The sequence below is a fragment of the Thunnus thynnus genome, chromosome 3, assembly GCF_963924715.1.
Source record: "Thunnus thynnus chromosome 3, fThuThy2.1, whole genome shotgun sequence".
In the NCBI taxonomy this organism is placed as follows: Eukaryota; Metazoa; Chordata; class Actinopteri; order Scombriformes; family Scombridae; genus Thunnus; species Thunnus thynnus.
Window position 1 is genome coordinate 38298177 of NC_089519.1, and position 27480 is coordinate 38325656.

General features: G+C 40.4%; 1 protein-coding gene and 1 long non-coding RNA gene across 6 annotated transcripts in view; both read left to right on the forward strand.

Moving 5' to 3' along the window:
* Positions 1-22977, forward strand: part of slc8a1a (solute carrier family 8 member 1a) — a 28987-nt gene extending 6010 nt beyond the window's left edge. For 2 of the 5 annotated variants that reach the window (XM_067585770.1, XM_067585771.1), the window contains exons 2-11: positions 1202-3024; positions 10912-11018; positions 13538-13558; positions 13782-13799; positions 13914-13928; positions 17835-17903; positions 18391-18518; positions 19448-19547; positions 19649-19921; positions 20891-22977. In XM_067585770.1, coding sequence (XP_067441871.1) covers positions 1226-3024; positions 10912-11018; positions 13538-13558; positions 13782-13799; positions 13914-13928; positions 17835-17903; positions 18391-18518; positions 19448-19547; positions 19649-19921; positions 20891-21267 — 2907 coding nt within the window. In that variant the 5' untranslated portion in view covers positions 1202-1225 and the 3' untranslated portion in view covers positions 21268-22977. Of the gene's footprint in view, positions 1-1201; positions 3025-10911; positions 11019-11989; positions 12094-13537; positions 13559-13781; positions 13800-13913; positions 13929-17834; positions 17904-18390; positions 18519-19447; positions 19548-19648; positions 19922-20890 lie in introns of all 5 variants that reach the window. The other 3 variants (XM_067585772.1, XM_067585773.1, XM_067585774.1) reach the window with 3 other exon arrangements.
* On the forward strand, positions 12100-13357 carry LOC137180420 (uncharacterized). Its single transcript, XR_010927971.1, has 2 exons — positions 12100-13263; positions 13324-13357. It is a non-coding gene; the product is annotated as an uncharacterized lncRNA (long non-coding RNA).
* Positions 22978-27480: the final 4503 nt, after the last annotated feature.

Sequence of the window (27480 nt, forward strand, 5' to 3'; positions counted from 1 at the left end):
CTTAATTATTCATGACTTAAATTATTGATTGAATGATTGATCTTTTTGACTAATCAACTAAAGATAATAATAATAATCACATAATAATCACAAATTAATAATAAAATAAGTATTAAAATAAACACTAAGCTTAATATAGTGCATGTTATGTCAAATACATTTATTTAAGATATATCATTTGGACTTTGTTGCTCAGCTAAGTTTGTTTACTATGTGTCTTTTAGAGTTAATCACCCCTGAACGTGTTCAGTTAGTTCAGGTTAACCTACGAGTCTACACAGGAGGTGTAGCATGAGCAGCATCAATACATTCAGAGTAAAGCCTTTAGCATACTGTGCTGTGAGCTGGATTGATTCAAGTAGATGCGTATCTGTTCGGTTAGACGCACAAGATGGAGACTGAAAAACGTGGCTGAAACACACAGTAACATGTTTTTATGCCATAGAGGAAATAAATTCCTCATGAGTGAAAATGAGAGCAAAGAATTACCAGTGAAACTAAATGTCATGATGCTTCCAAGAGCCCAACAGGAGAGTGCCAGTATGTGACTAATTAGAAGTTGGATTTTTTTGATCATCAATTAATCTGCCGATTATTTTTCGATTAATCAATGAATTATTTTGTCTATAAAATGTCAAAAAATTGTGAAAAATGCCTTTTATAATTTCCTAATACCCAAGATGACATCTTCACGTCTCTTTTTGTCAGATCAACAGTCTAAAACCCAAAGATATTCCGTTTTCTATCATGTATGACACAGAGAAGCTTCCGATCTTCACATTTGAGAAGCTGAAGCCACCGAATATTTGGCATTTTGATTATCAAAATAGTTGCTGGTTAATTTTCCAACTATCGACTAATCGATTAATCGCTCTAATAAGGAAAACAGAAGTAGATGCACCTGAAAACATACTTGGACAAGCTCCACAAATGTGGGATTTACTGCTTATCAAAGTACTTAATGTTTCATTTTTAGGAACTAAAAGTTTTCAATGATCAGGACTATTTTTGGTCTTATAGTATCTCAGGGAAGCTTTCCCAACCCAGTGACTCTGAAAATCTTCCTTATCTTAAAAAAGTCTGTCTCAGACACTCTGGAACGTAAGCTTGTAGAACTGAAGGAAGTCTTGACTCCTTACATGTTCATGTCAGCCCAGTTTCAACCATGGACATAAACTTAAACTCCTTCTGTGTCTTGCAGGGTAAAGGGAGCTCAAGCATCACCATGAGCCGAGCCAGGACCTTGTCGCTGTTTTCCAACTATCAGCTGCTTTTCTTGTTGACCATCATCTCAATTGAACTTCCATATTCAGCAGCAGGAGGATCTACTTTGACCCTCACATCCAACAGCACACTCAGCAACAATACCAAATGTGGTGGGAGTACCGAATGCGAAGTGGGCGTTATCCTGCCGATCTGGAAGCCAGACAATCCGGCCTTCACCGACCGCCTCGCCAGAGCTACCATTTACTTTGTGGGGTTGGCGTACATGTTCCTGGGTGTTTCCATCATCGCTGACCGCTTCATGTCATCCATCGAGGTCATTACCTCGCAGGAGAGACAGATCACCATCAAGAAGCCGAACGGTGAGAAGATCACCACGACGGTACGCATCTGGAATGAGACGGTGTCCAACTTGACCCTAATGGCGCTGGGTTCCTCCGCTCCTGAGATCCTCCTGTCAGTCGTGGAGGTTTGTGGTCATAACTTCAATGCTGGTCAGCTGGGCCCAAACACCATCGTAGGAAGTGCTGCCTTCAACATGTTCGTCATCATCGGCCTTTGTGTTTATGTCATCCCTGATGGACAGACCAGAAAGGTGAAGCACCTCCGGGTGTTCTTCATCACCGCCACCTGGAGCGTCTTTGCATACACCTGGCTTTACCTGATCCTGGCAGTCCTTTCTCCAGGGGTTGTTGAGATATGGGAGGGGCTCCTCACACTCTTCTTCTTCCCCATTTGTGTTGGATTAGCTTACGTGGCCGACCGAAGACTTCTTTTCTACAAATACATGTACAAGCGATACCGAGCAGGAAAGCAGAAAGGAATGATCATTGAGACTCAGGGAGAGCCGGAGCTTCCCTCGAAGGTCGACATCGAAATGGACGGCAAAATGCACAACTCCCATGGTGAGGAGTTCATCGACGGAGAGACGGGTTTTGATGTGAAGGAGCTGGAGGAGGATGAGGCCCGCAGAGAGGTGGCCAGGATCCTGAAGGAGTTGAAACAGAAACATCCCGAGAAGGAGATGGAGCAGCTGATGGAGCTAGCCAATTACCAAGTTTTAACCCAGCAGCAGAAGAGTCGTGCTTTCTATCGCTGTCAGGCAACCAGGATCATGACAGGAGCCGGAAACATCCTGAAGAAACATGCTGCCGATCAAGCCAAAAGAGCTGCACAGCATGATATCTGCACCGAGGTTTCAGGGAACGATTTTTCCTCCAAGCTTTTCTTCGACCCTGGCTCCTACCAGTGTCTGGAGAATTGCGGCAGTGTAGCACTGAACGTGGTGCGTCGTGGTGGAGACCTAACGAGCACAGTCTCAGTGGATTACCGGACTGAAGATGGCACCGCAAACGCCGGCTCAGACTACCAGTTCACTGAAGGAACTATTGTGTTCAAACCAGGTGAAACAGAAAAGGAAATCCGTATTGACATCATTGATGATGACATCTTTGAGGAAGACGAGCATTTCCTGGTTCACCTCAGCAATGTGAAGGTCATATCAGAAGGCGCTGGCTCAGATGAGGCTAACCACGTGGATGCCCTCGCCGGTTTGGGTCTGCCATGCACGGCCACTGTCACCATCTTCGATGATGACCACGCAGGGATCTTTACATTCGAGGAGCCCGTGGTGACCGTGAGTGAGAGCATCGGGATGATGGAGGTGAAGGTGATCCGGACATCAGGAGCTCGAGGTGTTGTGGTGCTGCCGTACAAAACCATGCAGGGGACAGCTAAAGGAGGCGGCGAGGACTTTGAGGATACGCATGGAGTCCTGGAGTTTGAGAACGATGAGATCTTGTAAGTACAAATCTTTTAACTTTAAGGTATACAGTGCTGAATGATGATGAGTTTTGAATGGGCTGAGAGCAATGCACGGTTCCCTGATAGTTCTAACAGGCATTCTGGGTATTAGAGTCTTTGTTAGTGTCAATACATATAAATTAAAATATCAGTATTTTCTACACATTTCAATATATCAACAGTAGACTAGGTGGGCATCATTTTATTATAGAAACAGATGGATGTATGAATATATTGGACCTCTCATGGATTGTGTGTGAAGTGACATTTTGACAAACGGTCCCAAATTTCATATATGTATATATAATGATGAAGGTTTTCACTCATATGAACAGATGTTACAAGTGTCTTATCACAATAATAATGATTTGTGTTCATGAGAAGGTGCTGCTTGTTGGACCAACAAACAAACTGAACCATCACAAGAAACCACAAAACTCTACAAAATATGTGATGTTTGTATCTCTGCACAGCTGTCTTCTCTCAGCTGTCTGTCTGTCTGTCTGTCCTTTTCTCTCATCTGTATCTGCTGCTTGCTCGCTGTTTGACATAATACTCACCATGGTGGTGATGGGACTCACCATTTTATACATAATGTATCTTTAAATTGAGATTTTTTCACACAGATATACAAACACACTTTATGACTGACAGCTCCTCTGCATTGGACACAGAGGCGAAAGTGTCTGATTGGGTTCAACGATCAATATAATATTTAAGGTACATTAAACTCATTAAAAAAATGTGAATTTGTGGCTAAATAAGTGTTAACTGTGGTTGTTGTTTTCTTGCCATCAGCTCATGAAGGTTTTAAGCCATGTCAGCTCCGGAAAACAGAAAAATGTATGTATGGAGCACAACAAGGTGTCTCCTCTGAAGTGTGATTAACATTCATCAGTCTAATTAATGTTGACAGGATGTGACTTCACGACTTCAGTGTTGTCAGATTGTTACAGGTGAAACATTTGGTAGATTTTTCACCATAAAACTTCTCAGTGCTCGGGTGGACATTATTGATACTCTGTTAGGGTTCAGCACAGAAAACTGTGATTCATCTGTTACCTTAAAGCTTCAGTCACACCAGCATTTAAAATGACAACATTTTTGCTGCAAATGCCATACATTTCATGGAATCGCTGTGAACAGTGGATTTTCCCACAGGGGGTAAACAAATCCACAAATTTTTTGTCATGTTCAACTTTGATGAAGCACAAATTTGTGCTGTTGACCGATAGCAAACCGTCTTTACAGAGCTGACCTCTGAGTGCACTGCGAGCTGGAGAGTCCAAAATGGAGGAAGCTATCGTGGCTTATTAGCTGGGTTGTTAACATTGAATTTTATTGACGCTCCTCTGTCAGACTGAAAACTGTTCCACAACAGAGAAATGGTTTACACACAGGCTGATACTAATACGTCTTTTTAGGGAACAATGTGAACATATTGTCCCATTAGTGACGGATGCAAAGCTAACAAGCTAATGAGTTTTCAAACTGACTGTTAGCAATCTTGTTAGCATTATTTTCCCTCATCAACAGCTTTTTATTGAATGAAATGGTGAGCACAGAGTGTCAGTAAACAGAATAGGACAGAAAAAATAGAAGATTGGAGAGTCGTTGTGACTGATTAGCTGGCTAGCTATTTGGCAATGAGCTTGCAGTTCACCATGTAGCCCTGCAAGGACTGACTACATTACTATGCTTCTACAACTAAATATTTCTCAAAAACTTGCAGATTCATTTTGCTGTACCACTTTCAGGTGTGACCTGGCAGGTATTGAACAGGGGTTTATTAAAAGAGAACTGTTCCTATTCTTGGTGCTACAATTGCTCCTCCTCCACAAGGTGATGTGACTGCTAGCTTCACATGCTTCACATACTGGCAGACTCTTTCCATGTCTGCGGGCAGCAGGAATGAAATGACAAGGGATTTATTTCCAGAGCATAAACACGGCCAGTCGGTGTGAAGGAAGAGGACGTATGTTGAAATGGAAAAGGTGCCAGGCTCATTCTTTGGTTTTAGTTTATTAATGAGGACGCTGCCCTACATTTACACACAATGAGCTGCTGGAGAGCCTTATATAGACCGCTGAAGTTTATCAGCCAGGTACCACTAATACATCAGCTGAACTTTATTTTGTCTGATATTGGATTACTATTATCAGTATCTCCATTTACTGTATATTCAGGGTGTTTATTTGGAACAGGTTTGTTCTCTTGTTTTATACATATATTTATAAATATATTTGATCATATTTTAGTAAGAACCCTCCCTGTTTTCTGATCTGCTCATATTTTAATCTGCTGTTGATAGAAATTCAACTGTTCATCCAAGAAAAATCTCAATTTAAAGGCAACAAACTTTAATAAAATATGTAAAAACATATATTTTTAACTTTTGTGGTAACACTATCATTTATAAGTACATAGACAGTTACTTTATAACACAAATGTAGTTATAAGCAGATATATGGACATTTTAAGTATTTATTATGTGCAATATTTATTATACCTTCTCCTATGAACACATGTTTTATATTATTACAGCTGTGTTTGACTATATTGTCATTCATTATCTGTTTGTACAGCAGTAAACACTTCTGGGTGTCCACAGGAGGAGTTATAGTCATTTATAAACACTTATATCTGTTGACAGCTATATTATATTGAGTTATAAAACATTTATTAACTGTATATATACTGATTATTATTGATAAATAGGAGGATTTACATCATTACCACTTTGGTTAACTTACTCTAAGTTAATTAAATCTGTATATGATGTTCTCACTTGGAATTTTCACTTGACTTAATTCTCTAAACAAGGATAAGAAATAGATTGTTTGTCCACAGACAACTTCAACTCAAATATCCTGCATCAGTGCATCTTTCTTTAATGATCAGAAGATTGGAGGATCACAGCAGGGATGTGAACGTCCGGTTCAGACAGCAGGATGAGGCCTGCAGACATGCTGAGGAGGCAGGGACGCCATCTGCTGCCCCTCCTCCAACATGTCGCCTTCTCGCCAACAGACACGAAACCAGCATCTAAAACTGAACCAGCCAAAGTTTCTGAGGCTCTTTTTATTCTGACAAGCGTGCGAGCCTCAGGGGTCAAACTGTGACCTGTTTCTGCATGCTGGGATGAACTGTAAAGACAGCAGAGCAAGCTATAAACACACTGATACATAATCACGTCAGAGAGTAGCAAACAGCAAACATTAGCTACTGCCACATCCAGCAGACACAGTTCGATATTCTCTCTTCTTTTGGCTCTGGTTTGGTTTTAACCAATTCCTGAGAAACATATCTGTCTATTTAGCTGCCAATTGTTCCATTTTTATGAACATTAAAACATTAAAGTCCAAATGTAGAGTCCACAAGTTACTTCTTGTCCCTCTCTGCATCATCTTTGTTGGACATTATGGAACAGCAGCAGAATTCACTAATAAATTGATGAATTAAATTTTAACTGAATTTCCACAGGAAAATGTAGTGATTTCTTGTTTCCATCCACTGCCGTTGTGTGAATATTAGCAGATAAACAGCAAGTGGCGCTAATTCTCCAGTCGGTGTAGAAGAAGAGGACACAACGAGATGACGTCATTAGAAGAGTGGCAGTCAAAGCTCAAACAATGGAAAACCATGTAGAAAACGTGATGGAAATATGACATTTCAAGTCATGTCTGTAAGATCTGAAATCAGCTGGAACTGGAAACCAGATTATTTTGAGTTGAATTAACTTGAAATCAATCAAACTGCAAAATTTGCAGATACGTTAATGAACAAAGGGCTTTCAAGTGCAGGGACACAGCATGAAAATGAAACAAATAAAACAGTTGAAAAACAAGACAAGACAACAGATCTGTACTATGTGGACAGACTGTTCCAAAGCATCAGGACAACAGAAGAGGAAACCGTCCAAATAATGTTTTTGACCCGTTGTGAATTTTTATTCATTCGTCTCATTTGTTTCTCTGCCTTTTAGTGGAATAAAAGTCTCTGTGTCTTCAGTCAGATCAACATCCTGCTGTATTCAAAATCATCATCACATGATGTGATTTCAGTCACATTTCCCTCCTTTAACTCAGCCGAACGTGTTTGGTATCTTTGGAAACTTCCCATTGAGGATCTGTGGGCTTGAACAGAGCTGCTGTGTGTGACCGGTGCTTCACTCCGCTGCTGTTTATGTGGACCAGAGTGTCTGAGTGTGATCAGGTTACAGAGCTGTGTTCTCTCAGCTGTTTGTGCAACATGACAGACGCTGCTGCTTCCATCAAACCTCCAGCATTTAACTAACCATCTGTTACATCTGATTGGTCAGGAACTAATGGACACAGGTGTTTCTCGTTAATTTCATGGAAAGCAGAGGTTTGTTCAGCGTGAATGATTCCAAAAGTTCAAAAATACACCTGCCAACATCTCTAAAGAGCACTAAGTAACACATTGACTCATATTTCTTTAATCCAGCTACAGACTGAAACATAAAAAAAAAAAAGTTTTTGTTTTACAGAGAGTTACATGCTGGAACTCCATCCGCCTGGCACTTCTTTACAGTGTACAAGTCCTCCTAAAACCACAAATTTATGTTTTCACATTTCAGTTTGTGTACATTTTAAACAAATGAGATATAATGTGTTAATCAGTGAGCTTTACAGGTGATGTTTGGTGTATTTTTTAACTTTAGACAGAGTCAGATTAGCTGTTTTCCCTGCTTCCAGTATTTATGCAAAGCTAAACTAACCATTTCCTGACTTCAGCTCTGTCCTGAACACACAGGCATGAGACTGATATAAATTTCAAATTCTTCTGAAAAAAGACAGAAAGCATGTTTTGAACATGCATGACCCCAGTGAACATGCATCCATGTTCTTTCACCTGTCGAGGTATATCACAACTTTTCAGAAAGGTGTTGTGTGGAGATCCTTTCAAGGGAAACTCCACCAGTTTTACACATCAGGCATACGTGTGCTTGTTGCTGAAATTTTGCCAGTGAAACATGAAACAGACTAAATACTGAAATAGTAGTTAGACAGGAAGTGCTAAAAGTAGTTTTAGTTTGGGTGTAAACATGGAATGACGTCAGGAAAGCAGTTGAAATGTCATTTGGAAAACAAGAGGTGTAAAAAGTTTGAAAGACACCGCTGTTTACCTGCAGGGAGGCTTTAATGAAAGACACTTTCCAGGTGCATTATGGGAAATTAAACTCAAACTAGGGACTGTAAGTCATATATCTCCACCTCTGCTGCACAAAGTGTGGCCATTCTTTTTTAAATCTGTTTCTTGTGATTCCCCCAACTTTATGGAGGTGACACTGAATCAGTGAAGTTCTATTTTAATGAGTTTCCTTCTTTTTTCCTGAAGTGGCCTGAAGGCTCTCTTCATTCTATCTTTTCCCAAACCTTGGGGCAGTGACTTGGAGTTTCAGATGGCTTTTGTCGTGCTGTTAGTCTGAACTGACCGAGCTGCTGGTGTGTCGGGCAGATAAACATCACGCAGCAGCCGATGTTCCTCTCTTCCTTATTAGGGCAGCCTCTGCTGAGCAGCAGCAGGATCCTGCTCATCGTCAGCCGGCCGCCGTGTTCCAGGATCAGCACATAAAACAGACAGATGACTGCAGCCTGTTCTTCTCAGGCCTCTGAGCCAACGACAGGGGAGGTCGCTGCTGGCCGGCAGCCACATCACCAACCTGACGACACTTTTTATTTCAACTTGTGTCTGTTTCCCTCCGCAGAAAACTGATCGGACTCTTGTGAAACTGCAGAGATAATAAGCAGACTGCACTGTCCTACTGTACCTGCAGCTCAGTATTTTATATTAATATTAAATCACATGACTGGTAGTTACGGGCGCACAGAGAAACAAAGTCAAAGAGAAGTTTTATTAACTTTCAGCTTCTTTTAGCTCCTAGTTTAAGTTTTCTGGCACATTGTCTATCTGATTCAGTTTTCTTGGAAACAAACTAAGTTTCTGTTTATCTTCAGTGTTTCTCATCATGACTCATGATGTGTCCCTGAAGTCAAACAAATGTATTCAATCAGTTTCATTTTCTGTCTCATAAAATATTTGCAAAATCTTGCATTGTTTACATTTGCGTTGCAGTCTTCTTCTCTCACTTTGTTGGCGCATTGCCATTGGGGCTGTGTATTGCGCAGCAAAACAGTGAATCACTCATACAAAAACTGTTCCAGTGAGGTACTATGCTACCAGAAGCCAGAAACTTCACGGGGAATCTTTAATTTGCTGTAGAGTTGAATGATATAATGATATTTACCATCGAAAATGTTGGCATACAGTTTACTCATCAAGGTAAAGATTGATCTTAACGTCTCCAGAAGGTGAACATTCTCTCAGACTGAAGGAATTGTTGCATAAAAACTGACGTGTCACAAGGTTTTAAATAACAACACACTTCTTCAAAAGGTGATGTACAATAAACCTGAAGCACAAACATTCTGCTTAAAGGCAGCTTCTTGTGGTTTTCACAATCAGCTTTTTGTGATTTTCTGGTATTTATATCCTGTTCTGATGTTGGATGTTAAATACGGTCAAAGTTTCAAAACTTGAGGTTAACGTATGTAGAAATGCTGCCTGCTAGTCAAAAATCAGGGCTTCAACCCGCTCTGATTCAGCTCCAACATGTACGGATGTATTAGAGAAGTTGACATTTGGAGTAAAGAAGGAGAAAAAGAAGCTACTATAGTTTGTTTACGTAGCCTCCAGAGCCAGAGGAATCTTCCTGAAGCTGACCAATCAGAACAGAGCGGGCTCATCAGGAGTCGGGCCTTAAAGAGACAGGAGCTAAAACGGCCTGTTTCAGACAGAGGCTGAACTGAGGGGCTGCGTAAAGGACCAGTATAAGCTAAATAAGGAGGTTTTAACTGGAAATCATGCAGAGATATTCCAGTAGAGCCCCAGAGTATAAATAAATAATATGTGTCCTTTAAGGTTTCTAAAACTACTTAACAATTGAGAACATTTGTGTCCTGAAATCATAGAGACTAAACCTTCAAACCATCATCTGCTGACATTAAAAAAACATGGCAATGGATGAAGGCGACATTCTGTTTCCACGCTGCTGGCACTGACACACACACACACACACACACACACACACACACACACACACACACACACACACACACACATACACACAGTCCTTGGATATGTCCAATCAGGGCTGCTGTAGCCTGCAGCCCAGTGAAGCCTCCAACACTTGAAGGCAGAACAAAATTCATGACAGTCTGTAACTGTGTCACCAGGTTTCTGAAGTCTGTTTCTGTTGGATCGTTAAATCATCTGTGATTCAAACTAATCTGACCTCAGACGTCCTTGTGTGTTCATTTCAGTGAGAATCAACTTGCTGCAGAGAGATAATCCATCTACATGAAATGATTTGTTATGTAATCATTTGTCATTTTTTTATTGTCGTATTGTGGTAATGCAGTTGAAACCTCTCCTGTACGTGCATTCTTGGATGCTTATCAGTAAACTGTATGAGAAAAAAACAGTGATGGAAAGTAACTAAGTACATTTCCTCAAGTATTTTACTTGAGTATAATTCTGAGGTACTTTTGGTGTTGCAACTGGCCAATCACAGCCCACCCTGAAACAATAGACAAACCTTGGTTTGTAGTGCATTTAACTGTCTGTACATACATCTTTGTTTATTTGTGAATATACTGTATGATCATTCTGTGTTAAAGACTGAGTGTATGTTGAGTATTTTAGAGCAACAGCTATTTTTGTTTTCAGATACTCATAGAAGAATCCTGGAGATCAGAATCACTGCTTACAGCTGAATGTTCACTTTGTTTTATTTCCTTTGTCTCGCCTGCACACTTCACTTCTCTCTCTGCAACCTCTTTCTGTTTTTTTCTGTTTCAGTAAAACTATTCAGATCAATATAATCGATGATGAAGAATACGAGAAAAACAAGAACTTCTTCCTAGAGATTGGAGAGCCTCGGCTGCTGGAGATGAGTGAGAGGAAAGGTGGGGGTGTCACCTTCCCAGTGCTGTAGCCCCACCCCTAACCCCACCCCTAATCATTAATAACCTTTGACCTCTGGGCCTCACAGGGAGGTCATCAGTCTGTTGTAGAAGTTTACACTAACTGTTAAAGTCACAATGAATGTCAGATGGCTATAAGAACAAAATATGTGGCCATGATTATGATTTCTACTCTTTAGTTTCTGCGGCAAAAATCAGAATCAGAAGCTCTGTGATTGGATGTTTGTTACTGAAATGCACCATGGGAGTCATAGTTTATTTACTGTCCCTCAGTTTTTATGATGTCCACAGGCTTGTTATACCTTTGTCTGTTTATCAAAGAACCAGATGTTTTGTGACTGAAGGACAACACAGGAGCACAGGAGCACAACAGGCAGCCTTATATAGAAATTTAAACAAATCTCACAAACACATGAACAGTTTGCATTCATCAAGTTGAGCTCAAGCAATTCAAGACAGGTTTGTGCAGTTAAGAGGGTTTACTGAATCTGATTTGGAACATTTGCACAAGCAAACCTGATGGGAGAAAGTCAGAGCAGTTTGGGAGAAGATGAAAATGTTCTTGCATGAGGCCAGTGTCTATGAGAATATGAACCGGACTACCGAACTACTACAAAGTGTTGAAGTTGTATTTTTGTCAATAAACCTAGTGGGAAAAGTTGTTTGTTTTGGTAATTTGGTTGAATAATCCTTTATAAGGTGTGTATTATGACAGAAAATTGGCCAATAAGGTGTGAAAGTCTATTTCTTTCATTGTGACTTTAACCTCAGAGCTCCTTCCTCCCTGCAGGCCAGAAGAGGTGAAGTCATCACATGTTGCCATGGTGACTCAGAGTCTTGTCAGATTGCATCTGGCAGCGTCTACAAGTGTGTTTGAATGTGTGAACTAATGCATGACCCCTGACCTCTGACCTCCCCTCCCACTGTTGTTGTCTGCACTCTTTCATCTGCAGGAAGACCATAACGGTTAGAATAATTGACCATGAGGAGTACGATAAGCAGGCCAGCTTCTACATAGAGCTGCAGGAGCCATATTGGAACAGCAGGAGATGGACAGGTGTGGGCGTGGCACCTTGACCTCTCCGATGACTTTTGAGCTTTCCTTCATCTACCTAAAGGCGCTATTTGTCTGCTTGTTCAGTTTACTCCTTCTGCTGTCTCTCTGCTGCCTCCTCCTTCACAACGCCCTCAGCTGTCTTCATATTGGTCAGAGCTATTACTGGAGGGATTATAGAAACAGTTGTGATTGGTTAAGACTGTTAAGGGCTGGTCAGTACTAGTTTGGACTAGTTAAAACAGATTATGATGGGTAAGAACCAGTCAAAAGACGCTAAGACTGGTGAGGACTGTTTAAAATAATTTAGGACAGATTAAGACTGGTTAGAACTGGTCAGGACCAGCTTGGGCCAGTTGGGACTACTTTGATACTTGTTTGGAGTGATTGGGACTACTTTGGACACATCAGGACTAATTTAGATTGGTCATAACTAGTTTGGACACATTGGGACACATTGGTTGAGACTGTTTAGGACATGTTGGGACAACTGGTTAGAGTAGGTAAGGACAGATTAGGACTGGGTAGAACAAGTTTGGACTGGTTGGGATGGACTAGGACTCTTTAGGAAAGGTTAGTTCAATTCAGGATGTGTTCGCACTAATTTGGATTTGTTGGGAGATGTCAGGACAGGGTGAGTCTGTCTAGATATGTTAGGACAGGATGGGACTGCTTTTGACTGGTAGGGACATGGTGGAATGGATGTTATGGTTATGATATGATGGGACAGGTTAGGACACATGCGAATGGTAAGAACTAGTCATGACTGGTTGGGATATGGTGTGACTGGTTAGGGCAGGAAGGGCCATGTCTGGAGAGGTTTAGAAAAGTTGGTCCTGTTGGAAGAGAGAAGAGCACTAGTTAGCTTGGGGCAACTTGGATTTGTTGGGACAGGTTAGAAAAGGTCTGAACATATTTGGTCAGATTGGGACTGTCTGGACAGTTTTGGACAGGTTGGGACTAGTTAGGAATGGTTGGTACAAGTTGGGACTGGTTGAGACTGGTTAGGAATGGTTGGGACAGGTTGGGACTGGTTAGGAATGGTTGGGATAGGTTGGGGCAGGTAGGAACTAGTTAGGAATGGTTGGCACAGGTTGGGACTGGTTGAGACTGGTTAGGAATGATTGGAACAGGTTGGGACTGGTTAGGAATGGTTGGGATAGGTTGGGGCAGGTAGGAACTAGTTAGGAATGGTTGGGACAGGTTGTGACTGGTTAGGAATGGTTGGGGCAGGTAGGGAATGGTTAGAAATGGTTGGGACAGGTTGGGGCAGGTCAGGAATGGTTGTGACATGGTGGGACACATGAGAGGAAGACGACTGCCACTAAACACACAAGTGTCTTTGATGATCTGAGCTCCTCTTTCTTTATCTACTTCCCTATTTCCATCCTTGTTTTTTTCCTGCATAGCTTTTCTGATTTCTCTCTCGTCTGTTTCTTCTCTTCAGCTCTGTTGCTTCAGGAAATCGGTAAGCACGTCTCATTTCCCCCTTTTTCTGTCCTGCTGACTGTTTGTCATCCTTTCTTATTCATTTATTACTGTGTCTGTTGGCCTAAAAACTTAAGCTTGTGTTTCCTCTGGACAGAAAGATTGGACTTTGAGAATTAAGCTTTTGAAAAGTTTAGTTTATGTCATATTGTATTTTATGGCAGTTTTTATGACTCATTGTTTCATATTTTCTGACCTTTTAGGTGGATTCGTCAAAACAGGTATGCAAACCCAAACACTTTGATTCTACACTCTCTCTTTTTTAATTATGTAATATGAGAATAGTCAGAGTTGGACCTGAGTTAATTCATACTTTTCCTGTGGCTTCTGACTAGACAAACAGCTGTATGGTAAGACCCCTCTCTGAGGTGTAAACGTTTGCTTTCAAGTGTTTCAACACTTAAAGCAACAACATGTACGATAACAGAGATGCAGCACTTTAATGACACAGTAACCTCTCAGCCGGCTCTCATTGATCACTCTGTGGTGGCAGCAGGTACCTGCCCCAAAATGTTCCCCCATAAAATCATGGCTGGATCAGTGCCAGTTTCTCATTTTCAGGAGAAGTTATAATAAATACTAAACATTAATAATCAAGCATACAAACATTCAAATCACATTCACCAGTCCATAGATAACTACTCATTTAATGTTGTTGTTTAACTAACTTGTGGAATTAATTGGCTCCAGCTGATAAATTCTATGAAGACATACTTTATATTATTACAACTGTGTTTTAATATATTGTCATTCATTATCTGTTCATACAGCAGTGATAAAAAAAAATCCCCTTCAGTACTCTATACAGCTCGGTTTAATGAGATAGGACCAACATCTGCGTCCTGACCGCATGTACTAACACTGCACGTCAACCACTGCTGACCTCACTGACCCTGTGGTGTGATGATGCTCTTCTCTTCGCTAACTGACTCAGCCTCTGACCTCCTCAACCGCTGAGGCAGATGGGAAATCATCTCTCGTGTGAGGTCGTCTCTCACTGAGCATGCTCTGTTTTACAGCTGGGGGGTTATGTTCATCGGTTCAGACATGATTCCTGTTGGTCATGTCAACGTTTTACTCACTGTATAATGTCATATTATACATGTTATTCACCATTCATTGTGGCTGTTTTCAGTTTGTTGCAGCTTCACCACCTCATGGCTGAGTGAAAACTCATCTGGGGCCAGTTTCACAAAGACAGACTTTGACTATAACTTAGATATAACAAATAGTCAGACTTCAGATAGATCTGTTGTACAAAGCAGTTAGTTCTTGACTATCTTAAACAGGAATACAGTACAACGAATTCTGGTTAAATTAAGACTTTTTCCAAAGTAAAAGAAAAAAGGCCAACCAAGTAACCGCATCCAATCCATGGATGTATTATAAGATCTTTTTATACATCTATGATCCAACTACACAGCTCTGTTTACCCCAGTAGAAAACGTTTTTGGAAGAATTCAGTTAGTCAACAGTTACAAGCTCATTTTACTTGGAAAACTGGGCAAAGAGTTTAACAATAAAAAAAAAAAAACCTAATATGGAAAAAAAATGCTGCAAGAATAAACAGTTAGTCCCATCAGACGTGCAAAAAAGATATAAAAATATGGTACAAGACTCAAAGAAAGAAATCTTCAAAAGGAGAAATCCTAAAACAGGAGGAGGACTACAGGGAAAGCTTAAAGATACTACAGATATGGTGCTGAAGATATCGCCTCTGGTTTGGGGGATAAACGGTGGACGGGAAAGTTGAGTATGTGGGGTCAACAGCTGCGTGACTACCCCCCCTCCCACACACACACACACACACCACCCGGTGCTGACACCGATAGCAGCCTAGCAAGGTAAGAGGGAGAGACAGGTAACATTAGGCCAATAAGAAAAAAAAGTTTTACTTTGTGATGGTGGTTTTGGTATGCTAATGTTGTAGATAGCTAGCAAACAATTTAACGATACAGTCTATGAGGAAGCTACCAGCAAATTACATGTCAACAAACCCTAACAAACAGACAGGCTTCAGAATAAGTAGTGCTTTCAGTATTTATTTTCCTTGGCGACCCTGTCTTTGAGTGGTCTGAATGAGACAGCAGAGGAGGAGAGGCAGGGAGCAGGAGAAAGAGAGCCAGCTGATAAGAGAGGGGAGAGGTCTGCCCTTCACTGCAACTCTGTCCATATCGCTAAACAAACAATACCAAAATATCCAACTTGAAGAAAGAAAATTTCTGCTTGAAATGGAAGTCTTAAAGCTTCAGCAAGAGAAACTGAACATGGAGGTAAATGGACTGTACTTGTATAGCGCCTTTCTAGTCTTCCGACGACACTTTTACACTACGAATCACATTCATACACTGAATGGGTACAGGGGCTACCATGCAAGGCCCCAACCTGCCCATCAGAGGAAATCTAATGATTCACACACTGATGGCACAGCCATCAGGGGCAATTTGGGGTTAAGTATCTTGCACATTGACATGTGGACTGGAGGAGCCAATCTTCCGATTAGTGGACGACCCGCTTTACCTCCTGAGCCACAGCCGCCAGGTGCAGTTAATGGAGGAGTAAAAATGTTGTGTACTTTGGGTTTTCATTGAGTAATTATTAATTAATTCATCAGAACAATCTATTGAATGAACATTATGTATATATGTTAATTGTCTTGTGAGAAAGTCAAAATGTTTTCTTTTTAAAAAGTAAACTGAAACAATATTATTTGTTATATTGTTTGTTAATTATTTAATTTCTTTATGTAACTGAATGGACAGGGGAGGCAGGCAACACAGTCGCTCAGTTTCATGTGATTTTTAGTTGTGATTTCAGGCAGAGAGAAGTATGTCAACATTCATCTGTCGTATATATCAATTAGTTCCATTCGGCTCCTCTGAATGTTCTCTGTCCTCCATAGTTTCATTACGATATTCATCTCTGATATCTTCGCCTTCTGGGTCAGGAAGCTGGAGATCCATAATGATTAATGAAGTAAACAATCTTAATTATAGTTGTAGCCTATATATGAAAAAAGTGATAATCAAGTATTTAATATTTGAAATAGCTTGCAATTAAAATGTTTTGGTCAGATACCTTACCAACTTATGCAGCGCAACAGTCGCACAGATGATGTCGCAGACCCTGTCAGGTGCCATCTGTAGTTCTCCATGGAAACAGTGAAAACACCTCTCCAGGACTCCAAAGGCCCTCTCTACTGGGTTATGAGTCGAACCGTGAACTGCATTGTAGTTCCTCTGTTCATGTGTGGTAGGCTTCAGGAAGGGAGTAAGGAGCCATGGTTTCAGAGGGTAACCCAAGTCCCCCAACAGGGCTCCATCAATGATGCCTTGCTCAAAGGTGAGGTAAAGTGGAGAGTTTTGCAATATTTGCAAGTCATGAACTGATCCAGGCCAACGGGCAACAGAGTTGAGGAACTGGAGATCGGGATCACAGACAGCCTGAATGTTTAGGCTGTGATATGCTGTCCTGCTTACAAACATGTTCATCAGCTGAGGAACCCACTTTTGATTTTGTTCAGCTCAGCAGGTTGGTTTGGAAACTGAGGGAACTATTTTGAAGGTGCCCTGTGTACAACCAGTGACACTGAAGATTTGCTGAGACCCACAGAATCACCTGTTGCATAAAATCTCAAACGCAGTGCAAACCTGTAAAAGAGCTGGGATGCTGTGGCTCCTTAATGTGGCAGTAATTCTTCAGTCAAGCTCAGGATAGTTTCCTTGGGCAAATGAAAACTGGCGATATCCCCACTGCTGTATATTTCCAGTGGGTTACTGCGGTCTCTTTCCCTTCTCATTGCTCTCTCCACAATTTAATAGCCATGTTTTCCTCTTTTTGTTGTTGGGTGCTACTGGTCAGTTGGTGTCACTGAATGTTGCCATGGTAATATGGTTCTTAGATCTTAGTTAGCCAGGGGGTGAGGCTTAAAATTAGTCAGTCTTTATTTTTGTGAAACAGTCTAACTTGTATTAGACTTATCTATGAGCAAAATGAAGGCTGGCCTAACTCTACAGACCAGTCTAAAATATCTTTGTGAAACTGGCCCCTGAAGTTAATATTCACTTGACTCAGCAGATATTCTTTCATCCAGTCAAAAACAGATTTTATACTGTCTGTGATCTTTCGGGATTTTCTCTTTGCTCTCGTTAAATTGCTGTTTTTGACTGTCAGGAATATCAGGTGTCTGGTTTCAGTAGAATGTTTCTGTTCATCTGTTTCCCACCTGCTCATATGTTAAATATTCACCTGTTTAGGCAGAGACATCTACAGGAAGGTCCAGGGACGAGACTACCCCGCCCCCTCTACCATCATCAACATCACAGGTACATCCATCTGTCTCCACCATTAGTCCATCCATCTACCTATACCTCCAGCTGTCCATACATCCATTCGTCATTCGTAAATCCTCCGTTCATTTGTCCATCAATCCATCTGTCCACCATCTATCTAGTCGTCCATTTATCTTTGCATACCTGTCTGTTCATCCATACATTCTTCCATTCTTCAGTCTGTCGATCCAATCATCCATCATTGGTCCATCCATCCATCTATCATCCAACCATCCTTCTATCTGTCTGTCCATTTGTCATTCATCCATCAATCCATCTGCCAATTCATTCTATTCATCCTCAAATTCAAATGTCCATTCTTCTGTCTGGAAATTTATCCATCCATCCAGCCAACCATTTGTCAACCCTGTCATCTGTCAATCAGTCATCTATCCATCCATCTCACACTTGTTTATTGATTCCTTGGTGATTGTGAAACATCAGTGATGAGTCCTACAAAGTCTCTCTCTGCCTCTTTCAGAGGAGGGGGGTGAGGAGGTTTTGACTAAGAAGGAGGAGGAGGAGAGGCGGATCGCAGAGATGGGCAGACCGATGCTCGGTGAACACGTCAAACTGGAGGTCATCATAGAGGAGTCATACGAGTTCAAGGTGGGATCAGTTTCAATTTAATTTATCTGTTTGCACAATTTAAACAGTCAAATCCATAGATGATCTAGTCTGGGAACAGGTGGGGGCCACACAAGCTCCTCCACAATACTGGAAAAAAGTCAATACCACCAGGTGAGGTGTACAGTAACTCTCCAGCAGTTATCACAGGATCCTACCAGAGATTTTTCTCTTTCTTCCCCTCTTCTTCTTGAGCTGGTGGTCAGTTTTCAGAAACAGTGATCACTACCGGATATCATCAATCAAATTTTATTTGTATAGCACCTTTCATACAGGTTATTGCATTTCAAAGTCCTTCACAGATGACTGACAAACCAATATAATAAGACAGAACAAATGTAAAACATTTTGAAACTAATGCAGATGAGAAATAAAAATCTATGAAAATGTAATAAAATAAAATAGATTTCAAAGCTATAATAATAATAATAAAATAGAACAAAATAAAAACGATATAAAATAGATTAAAAACACAACAAACAAAAACAAAATTGAAAAGTAAAAACTTCCTCCACACTGGATGTTTTCTTTGCTAAATATTTGTTGGATTAAATAGTGCCAAGATGTCATCAACAAGAAGAAAAACTTCTTCCATTCTTGTTGTTGCATCACTTGGATGTAGTCAAGGAGGGTAAGAAGCCCAGAGCCTCAAACTCAACAGAATCATTTAGATAGAGAAGCCGTCCACTGTTAAACATCTCAAACATCCACATTGTACCACTTCTTATTGACATTTTCCAAAGCATACCATCTTTTTCTAGCTTCAGAGAGGTGATAAAGCACTAAACTGATGGCATGAAATAGAAAATGATCATCAGGAACTTACAACTTGTTTGTAGGCCTCCAAAATCTTGTCATCTGGACTTGTTAGTGATTGACTGTTTGGTTTCTTGTGACCGGCTGTGTTTCAGAGCACTGTGGATAAACTCATCAAGAAGACCAACCTGGCTGTGCTGATCGGAACAAACAGCTGGAGGGAGCAGTTTGTGGAGGCCATCACAGTCAGCTCTGGTACAAACTCAGAAACTACACGGAAATGAAAATGTGAAGTTCTTGGAGAAACCCAACCAAGCTTTGAATATAAATCAGCGTTGCCTCCTTCTCCTCTCCAGGTGATGATGACGATGACGAGTGCGGTGAGGAGAAGGTGCCCTCCTGCTTCGACTACGTCATGCACTTCCTCACCGTCTTCTGGAAACTTCTGTTTGCCTTTGTTCCTCCCACCGACTACTGGAACGGCTGGGCCTGCTTCGTCGTCTCCATCTCCGTCATTGGCCTCCTGACGGCGGTGATCGGTGACCTGGCGTCGCATTTCGGCTGCACTGTCGGCCTCAAAGACTCCGTCACTGCTGTGGTGTTTGTAGCTTTGGGCACATCTGTCCCAGGTCTGACACAAATCCTGTTTCACACCTAACGGGGACTTTCAATCACACTACAGTACATTACATTAATTTGGCAGATGCTGTTCAAACTCCATGACAACAACAGATAAATGTCATCAAAAAGCTAAAAAGCTAAATCAGTGACTGACTACATTAATTCCCTAAACCATAAACCAAAATGCTGGGCAGACACTGTACAGATTAAGCACAATTTGAACCCCAAATTGTGTCCCCGACCAAAATCAGAATTGGGCTGAACTGAGGGAGGTTGCAACATCTGATAAACGTCCCCAACGATCAGTGATGAGATTTTCATCAGCTGTCTTGTAAACTTTATTGGGATGCCAATGGACACCAATTAGAAGTTCCATGTTTATGATCAGTGTGTGTGACCACATCATAATTGGTTGATCAAACTGCACAGTGTGAAGATATACAGATGGCAGTGAAAGTAGGATTATTAATCTGGGTGTAGTTACTTTATAAAGGGAAACTTGATTCAATGATTCAGTGTCTCTTCGATAAAGTAGTTTGACTTGTGCAAGAAGGAAAAAAAAAAAGAATCTGTGCAGCAGAGGAGATATTGTGGCATGACATCACTATGACATCATCAGTGTTATCTTGTCAGACTTGACAATGTTCTTCCGGAGACACAGACGACTTTAGGAAACAGTTTTCACAGGCTGAGGAGGACTAACCAGGACCAGTAAACTGACCCGTGTGTGTAAAATCAAGTAACCTGTTTTACTTTAATCATTTTACTTCCTTCCTCTTTTAAATGTATTTCACTATTTTAATTTGTTTAAATTATCTGCTCTTTTCTTTTTTTATTGAAGTACTTTTTTGTCTATTTAAATTAAGTTTATTTTATATTATTAAGGTAACACTACACGAGTTTTATCTAAATAAATGTAGCAGCTACATTCGTTAAGTTTGCAGCAACACAGCATTTCTCTTTACTTTCTCTGTCAGACACCTTCGCCAGTAAGGTGGCTGCCATCCAGGACCAATACGCCGACGCCTCCATTGGCAACGTGACAGGAAGTAATGCCGTCAACGTCTTCCTGGGTATTGGCGTGGCCTGGTCCATTGCTGCCATCTACCACTCCTCCAAGAACCAGCAATTCAAGGTCGACCCGGGCACACTGGCCTTCTCCGTCACACTCTTCACCATCTTCGCCTTCATCTGCATCGCTGTCCTCATCTACCGTCGCCGGCCCGAGATTGGCGGGGAGCTTGGCGGGCCCAGAATCCCAAAGATCCTCACCTCCTGCCTATTCTTCAGCCTGTGGTTAATGTACATCGTCTTCTCCTCGCTGGAGGCCTACTGCCACATACAGGGCTTCTAAAAGTTCTGTTCCTGACGGATCTAAACAGGTTCTTCATGAACAATTCTGATGGATTTCTAAAGGTTCCAACAGGTTCCTGCATATTGTGACAGGCTCCTGGCATTTCAGGTTTCTATACTTTCTGTTATTTGTGTTAAGAATTGGATAGATGTCTAAAGGTTGTACCAGGTTCCTGACAGTTGATCTCTAAAGGTTCTAATAGGTTCCTGCATATTCTGACAGGCTCCTGTCTATTCAGGTTTCTATACTTTTTGTTATTTGTCTAAAGATTCAGATAGACGTCTAAGGTTGTAAGAGCTTTCTGACAGTTGATTTCTAAAGGTTCTGATGGACATGTGTCAGTTTAAACAGGTGTCTGAATATTCTGACAGGTTTATGACATTTCTGAAGGCTTGGATGTACTTCTGATATGTTTTTGATATGTTTTATCAGACATGTTTCTAAAACCTTTGATGGATAAATAAATATTCTGATGGACTGTATAGTTCTGTTAGGTTTATTTTTCAACACTTTGTGATACAGTAAATTAAATTGTGAGTAGTTTGTAAGGAACAAGCAAGGAACAAGTCAGGAGCAACCTGATAATTGATTAATCATTCATTTGTGGTTCCTGAGTAGATCTGAATTGAGGAGCAGATAATGATGACTTACTAGAGAAAAGACTATATTAATCAATCATTAGATAATGATTAGTTCATGAATATCTGAGTCGATCATATACTTTCTTCATGAGTCGTTCCTGATTAACTTTGAATCAGACGCTGATCAGAACAAAACTAGTAATGACTCATCAATTACTAATTATCTAACAGTACTAATTAACAATTGTCAATTGAATTATCCTCAATTCCTCACTCATACCTGAGTAACTACTTATAGTTTTGTGCACCGTAGCGCAAAGTGTTACAGGTTTATTGAAGGATCATAACAACTTTGACGGGTCGCTAGAGTTTCTTATGGAACCTGAAGACTGCTGAAACTTCTTGGCTCACTCTGGTGTCCATATTGGACTGTTCTCTGGCTACTGAGTGCTGGTGTCCTCTATGGCAATAGTATCTTCATCAATACATACCTCCAGAACATCTGAACACATTTACTTCTATCATAAATCCTTAAACTGTACCTTAAAGCCATTTTTATTTAGATGTGTTTGGACTTTGAACCACAACCAGAGTGGAGTCACAAACAGCCATGGTGATGAAGAAGACAGTTCATGCTGTTGACCTCTGAAAAGCTGCAGGACTTTTGATGTCAAGGGCGACTGCAGCCAGGGCGTTGCACCTATATGAATATCTGCACTGAATATATTTGAAATAAATTTAATTTTGAAAAATAAATTAAACAAAGACGTGAAGGAGGATCCTGAGTTTGGTGTTTGTCGTTGCTGTACCACAAACTCTTTCAAACAGACGGACCTGAACTGCTACAGCAGTGGAATCTAACAGTTTGATAAAAAATAACAGTGTGTGTGTTTGTGTGTGAGTGTAACCTCAGAGATGGATGAAAAAATGGCTCCAGCTGGCGTCCATTACTGAACACTGAGAAGCAGAGACATCTGTCATGATTTCCTGTGTTGTGATTGATCATTTGGAAACAGCAGGTCTCTGTAAAATGGATGCTTATTGGATGATGTACACAAAAGAGCAGTTGCTTATTATCTGACTACAGAATGCAGTGTCTTTCCTTCAAATATTAAACTACAGTGAGTGACGTGTTGTGTTTCCTTTTAAAAGTTCATAAATCTTTTGTAGCTTTTCTTTTTTTTGTATAAAAACAATAGTGGGTCACGTGCCAGGAAGTTCATGAATCTTTCACCAGATGAGAAGTCAGAAGATCACCAAAGTAATTACAGTTCATCCTGAGGTGGACATGGATGTTTGAACTGAATTTCATGACAAGCCATCCAACAGTTGTAACACCAACAGTTAAAACATTTTCATTGTGAAATTTCAAAATAAAGCCAAAGTATTTTGATCCCTTCCTACTTCCAGTTGTACTGATGGTCCGGTTTCAATGCAGAGTTTGAAAAAATCCAAAGTATCTGTGATCTGATGGTCAGCAGATCCAACGGCTGCAAAGGGAAATTAGTTTGCTGTTGTCTGTCATTCACCCTTCATTGGTCTCTGCTAAGCTGACAAATCATCAAGTTGTGCAGCCAGAAGAATCCCTGCTGCTGTAGGGACCAAAACTAATATTCTAAAGTGCTGCTATGAAGCTGCAGTGTTCATCACAGACCAGTGGTGGAAAGGTACCAAGTACATGTACTCAACTTCTGTACTTAAATACAATTTTGAGGTACTTGTACTTTACTTGAGTATTTCCATGTGATGCTACTTTCTACATTTCAGAGGGAAATATTGTACTTTCTACTCCACTACATTTATTTGACAGCTTTAGTTACTTTTCAGATGAAGATTTGACACAATGGATAATATAACAAGCTTTTAAAATACAACACATTGTTAAAGATGAAACCAGTGGTTTCCAACCTTTTTGGCTTTTGACGTCTTACAAAAAACAGTGTGTAGTCGGGGTCACATTTCACATGTCTATGAGTTGTTAACAGCTCCACCAAATAGTGATTTTTCCCTCTAAACTTCTCACATGCTTTCATTTCAATAAATGTTCAAATGATCCAATATTTCAGCAAAAATCAAAGATTAGAGAAAAAGTCCAGAAATGGAAACAAATTTTTCTTCTTTCCTCTCTCATTAATCATCTCACGACCCCTCAGATTTATCTGCTGACCCTTTGGAGGGGCCCGACCCCTAGGTTGGGAACCAGTGGACTAAACTAGCTAACTGTAAATAAAGTAGTTGAAACTAGCTCCACCTCCAGCAGCTACAACAGTAACATGCTGCTCTAACACTGATGCTTCACTATTAATAATCTAATGATGTCATATATAATAATATATCAGTCAGAGGGACTAAATCACTACTTTTACTGCAATACTTTAACTACATCAAGCTCATAATACTTATGTACTTTTACTGCAATACTTTAACTACGTCAAGCTCATAATACTTATGTACTTTTACAGTAGTAGGATTGTTCATGCGGGACTTTTACTTGTAATGGAGTATTTTTACATTGTTGTATTGGTATTTGTCCTGCAGTAAAGGATCTGAGTACTTCTTCCACCACGGCCCCAGACACAACATGGAAGTGTTGGACAGAACACACTACATCCTGATGATTTAACTATTTTTAGGTTGTTTTTTTTTGTAAAGTTTGTCATTAAAATCTAAAGGGTTGTTCCTCTGGAGAGCAGGAATGTGATCAATACATTTACAGACAATCTGATCAGGAGGTGTGGACATTATCAGCCTCTGGACCAAAGTGTTGGACAGTCAACACCATCCTTCATCCTATAACTGTTTGGAACTTTTGAGTGGTCATGTGCTGGACTGTTCCTTATTTATCTCCGGAAGCAGTGCCTTCTGGAGTCTTGTCCAGGATTCAACTTGTCATTTTTGTATACTAATGAGATATCATGTGTTAATCAGTGAGTTTTAGAGGTGCTGGTAGGTGCAGTTTTAGACAGAGCCTGGCTAGCTGTCTCCCCATTGCCAGTCTTTATGTTAAACTGAGCTATATTGCTATAAGCTACACTGAAGGGACAGATGGTATCAATCTAATCTCAGTGAATAAGTGTTTCCCTCAAAATGTTTTGTTTTGTTAAATTTTTCTTTTAAAAGATTAACAAAAAACTACAAATAGAGTGAACTTAAAATCTGTTCTTTACTTATTTAAGAGCCTCCAAACTGTAAAAACTAAAGTTTCAGCAGATCAAATCAAGACAGTAATACAAGAGCTGGGAAGAATATGGAAATAACACTTTAAAACAGTAAAACAAAGAGACTTCAATTTTTAGTTTTGTTTATTGTTTCAAACACTCTAAAACTTTTCCACATATTTTACACAACCTGCTAACTGCCTTTTTAAAGGGTTGAAGCTCTGCAGCATGCAGCACTGAGCACTGACAGGCAGCGTGATGGTTAATAAACACAAACATAAGATGACAATATTACACAACAGATGATCTGATGTGAAGTTGTAGAACTTTGTTCCATAAATTCAGAGATGTTAATCTTTTCACTTCTAGATGAATTCAGCAGGTTGTCCTGTGTTGTTCCCGACTACAGTGATGACGCATCTCGAATATGACAACTCTGATTCCACAGAGTCTTCTCCATAGCATCAGACAGTGAGGCTCATGGGTAATGTAGTGTTAAGTGCCATACCACATTCCAAACTGGGACTACTTACACGTACCTGACACCACTCTGAGGGTAAATAACTTTCTGTTGATTCATGTCTTTCTAAAATTGGATAAACTCTTTCAGGACTTTATCCTCCACTTAAAGGCCCGCTGACACCAGCTAATTGACAGTTAGCAAGCTAGCTTTTCTCCTTCCTCAATAACTCCTTATTGAATGAAATGATGAACAACTGGACAAGTACAGAGAAAATAGAAGCTCAGAGAGCTGTTGTAACTGTTGTAATTAGTAATAGCATGTCCCAGTTAGTTCTATAGCTACAGTAATAGCGACTAAACACTGAACACTGTGCCACTTTCTAATGTGACCATTATAGCTTTGATTTGTTGACTTAGGATGAAGTTATCGTTAATAACATTGTGCTCTTATTTGTCTTATTTGTGCTCTTGTATATAAGTGGTAATCACATGACTGTACTCATGATTGGCTGACTTACTTTACAGAAGCGAGGTCCCTCCCCTTCCACTGTCCCTCATGGGATCTTATTTCTGAAAAAATATGTACAGTAGTCAACAGCAAGAGATAAATAATTTTTTGAATCTGTTTGAATTGTGCCATGAAGCGTAATAATAGTAAAGTGAAACCGCTGAGTGAACTACATCTCTCGTCTCGCACAATAGGCCTATACAAACATCAACATGGCTGTCACCTTGGACACTTCACCTCGTTCTTCCAAAACAAAGGTGAAAATAACTAGAAGTCAGTATGAAACACACAGGCATCGCGTTAACGTTAGCTTCAGCGGCTCTGGGCAACTTGTGGAAAGAGAAAATGATGTCACTCATGCAACTTTTGGGTGTGTAGTTCTAATTACATATTTTCACAGTATTTCAACAGTTTAACGACAATCTGCGACTTTCTTGACTTGCAAAATTATCTTTTAAAGTGACAGATATCATATGTGTAATTAATGGCTGTTGACCATTCATATATTTTGCAAAATAAGGTCCCATGGTGGTCCAGTGGAAGGGGAGGCTCTCTATTAATACAGACACAATAGGAGTTCATTTAAAGCTGAAGAACCACATTAAACATGTTCCAACCTCTCACAAATGTAATTAAACTTTAGAGATTTAATGTGAGATGTAGTTCCAGAAAACTGAGTTCAGTAATCAATCTTACTTAAATAATTTGCCAACAATTTAAAGGTGCAATAAATCATATTGAGCCTCACTGGACGTCAGCAAACAACTGTTTGTTATGTACAGATATAGTGGAGTAATGGTGACCTGAGCAGTGAATGAAGTCACACTCCCTCTGTGTGTGTTGTTTTCTGAGCTTCTCTGTTCTTTGTTTTGGTAGCTGCACCGGCCGCACAAACATGACAGTGCATGTGAGCGTGCATGTGAGTCCCTCCGTGTCCTCTATGTCCGTTTTCAACATGGCAGCTGCATCACAAACTTTCTCAAATTACTGCTAAACAATACACTAAAATATATTTCCAAAAACAGTTGAGGCAGAAATAGGCAACGCAGTAACAGTATGTTGATCCATATTTGTTCAGCACTGCCTGGTTTGACAGTTTGATCTGAGTTTCATGAGCTGTCTGCTTCCTTTTTTTCCCACAACTTTATTGAGTAAACGATGATGTTGGTGCTATAGTGCGACATCTAGTGGCTGAATGTCGTGTATTGCAACTTTAAGAAACGTATTCAAATTTAAACGCACAATATGTAATTTCAGCCTCTAGGGGTCTCAATCAAAACAATAACAAAAGACGACGGAGTGTGATAACAGTGTGAAGTAGCAAGGGATCATGGGAGTTGTTGTCTTCATTGTTAAATAACCAGCTTCACTGGGATAGGATTACTCCAGTGTTCATCAAATTTGGGATGTTTTTACCGGGAGTCGAATAACCCCCAGAGGTCTCCTCCTCTCCAGAACAAACGGACCCGGAGATTACAGGTAAAAACACTGAATAAAGCTGTTT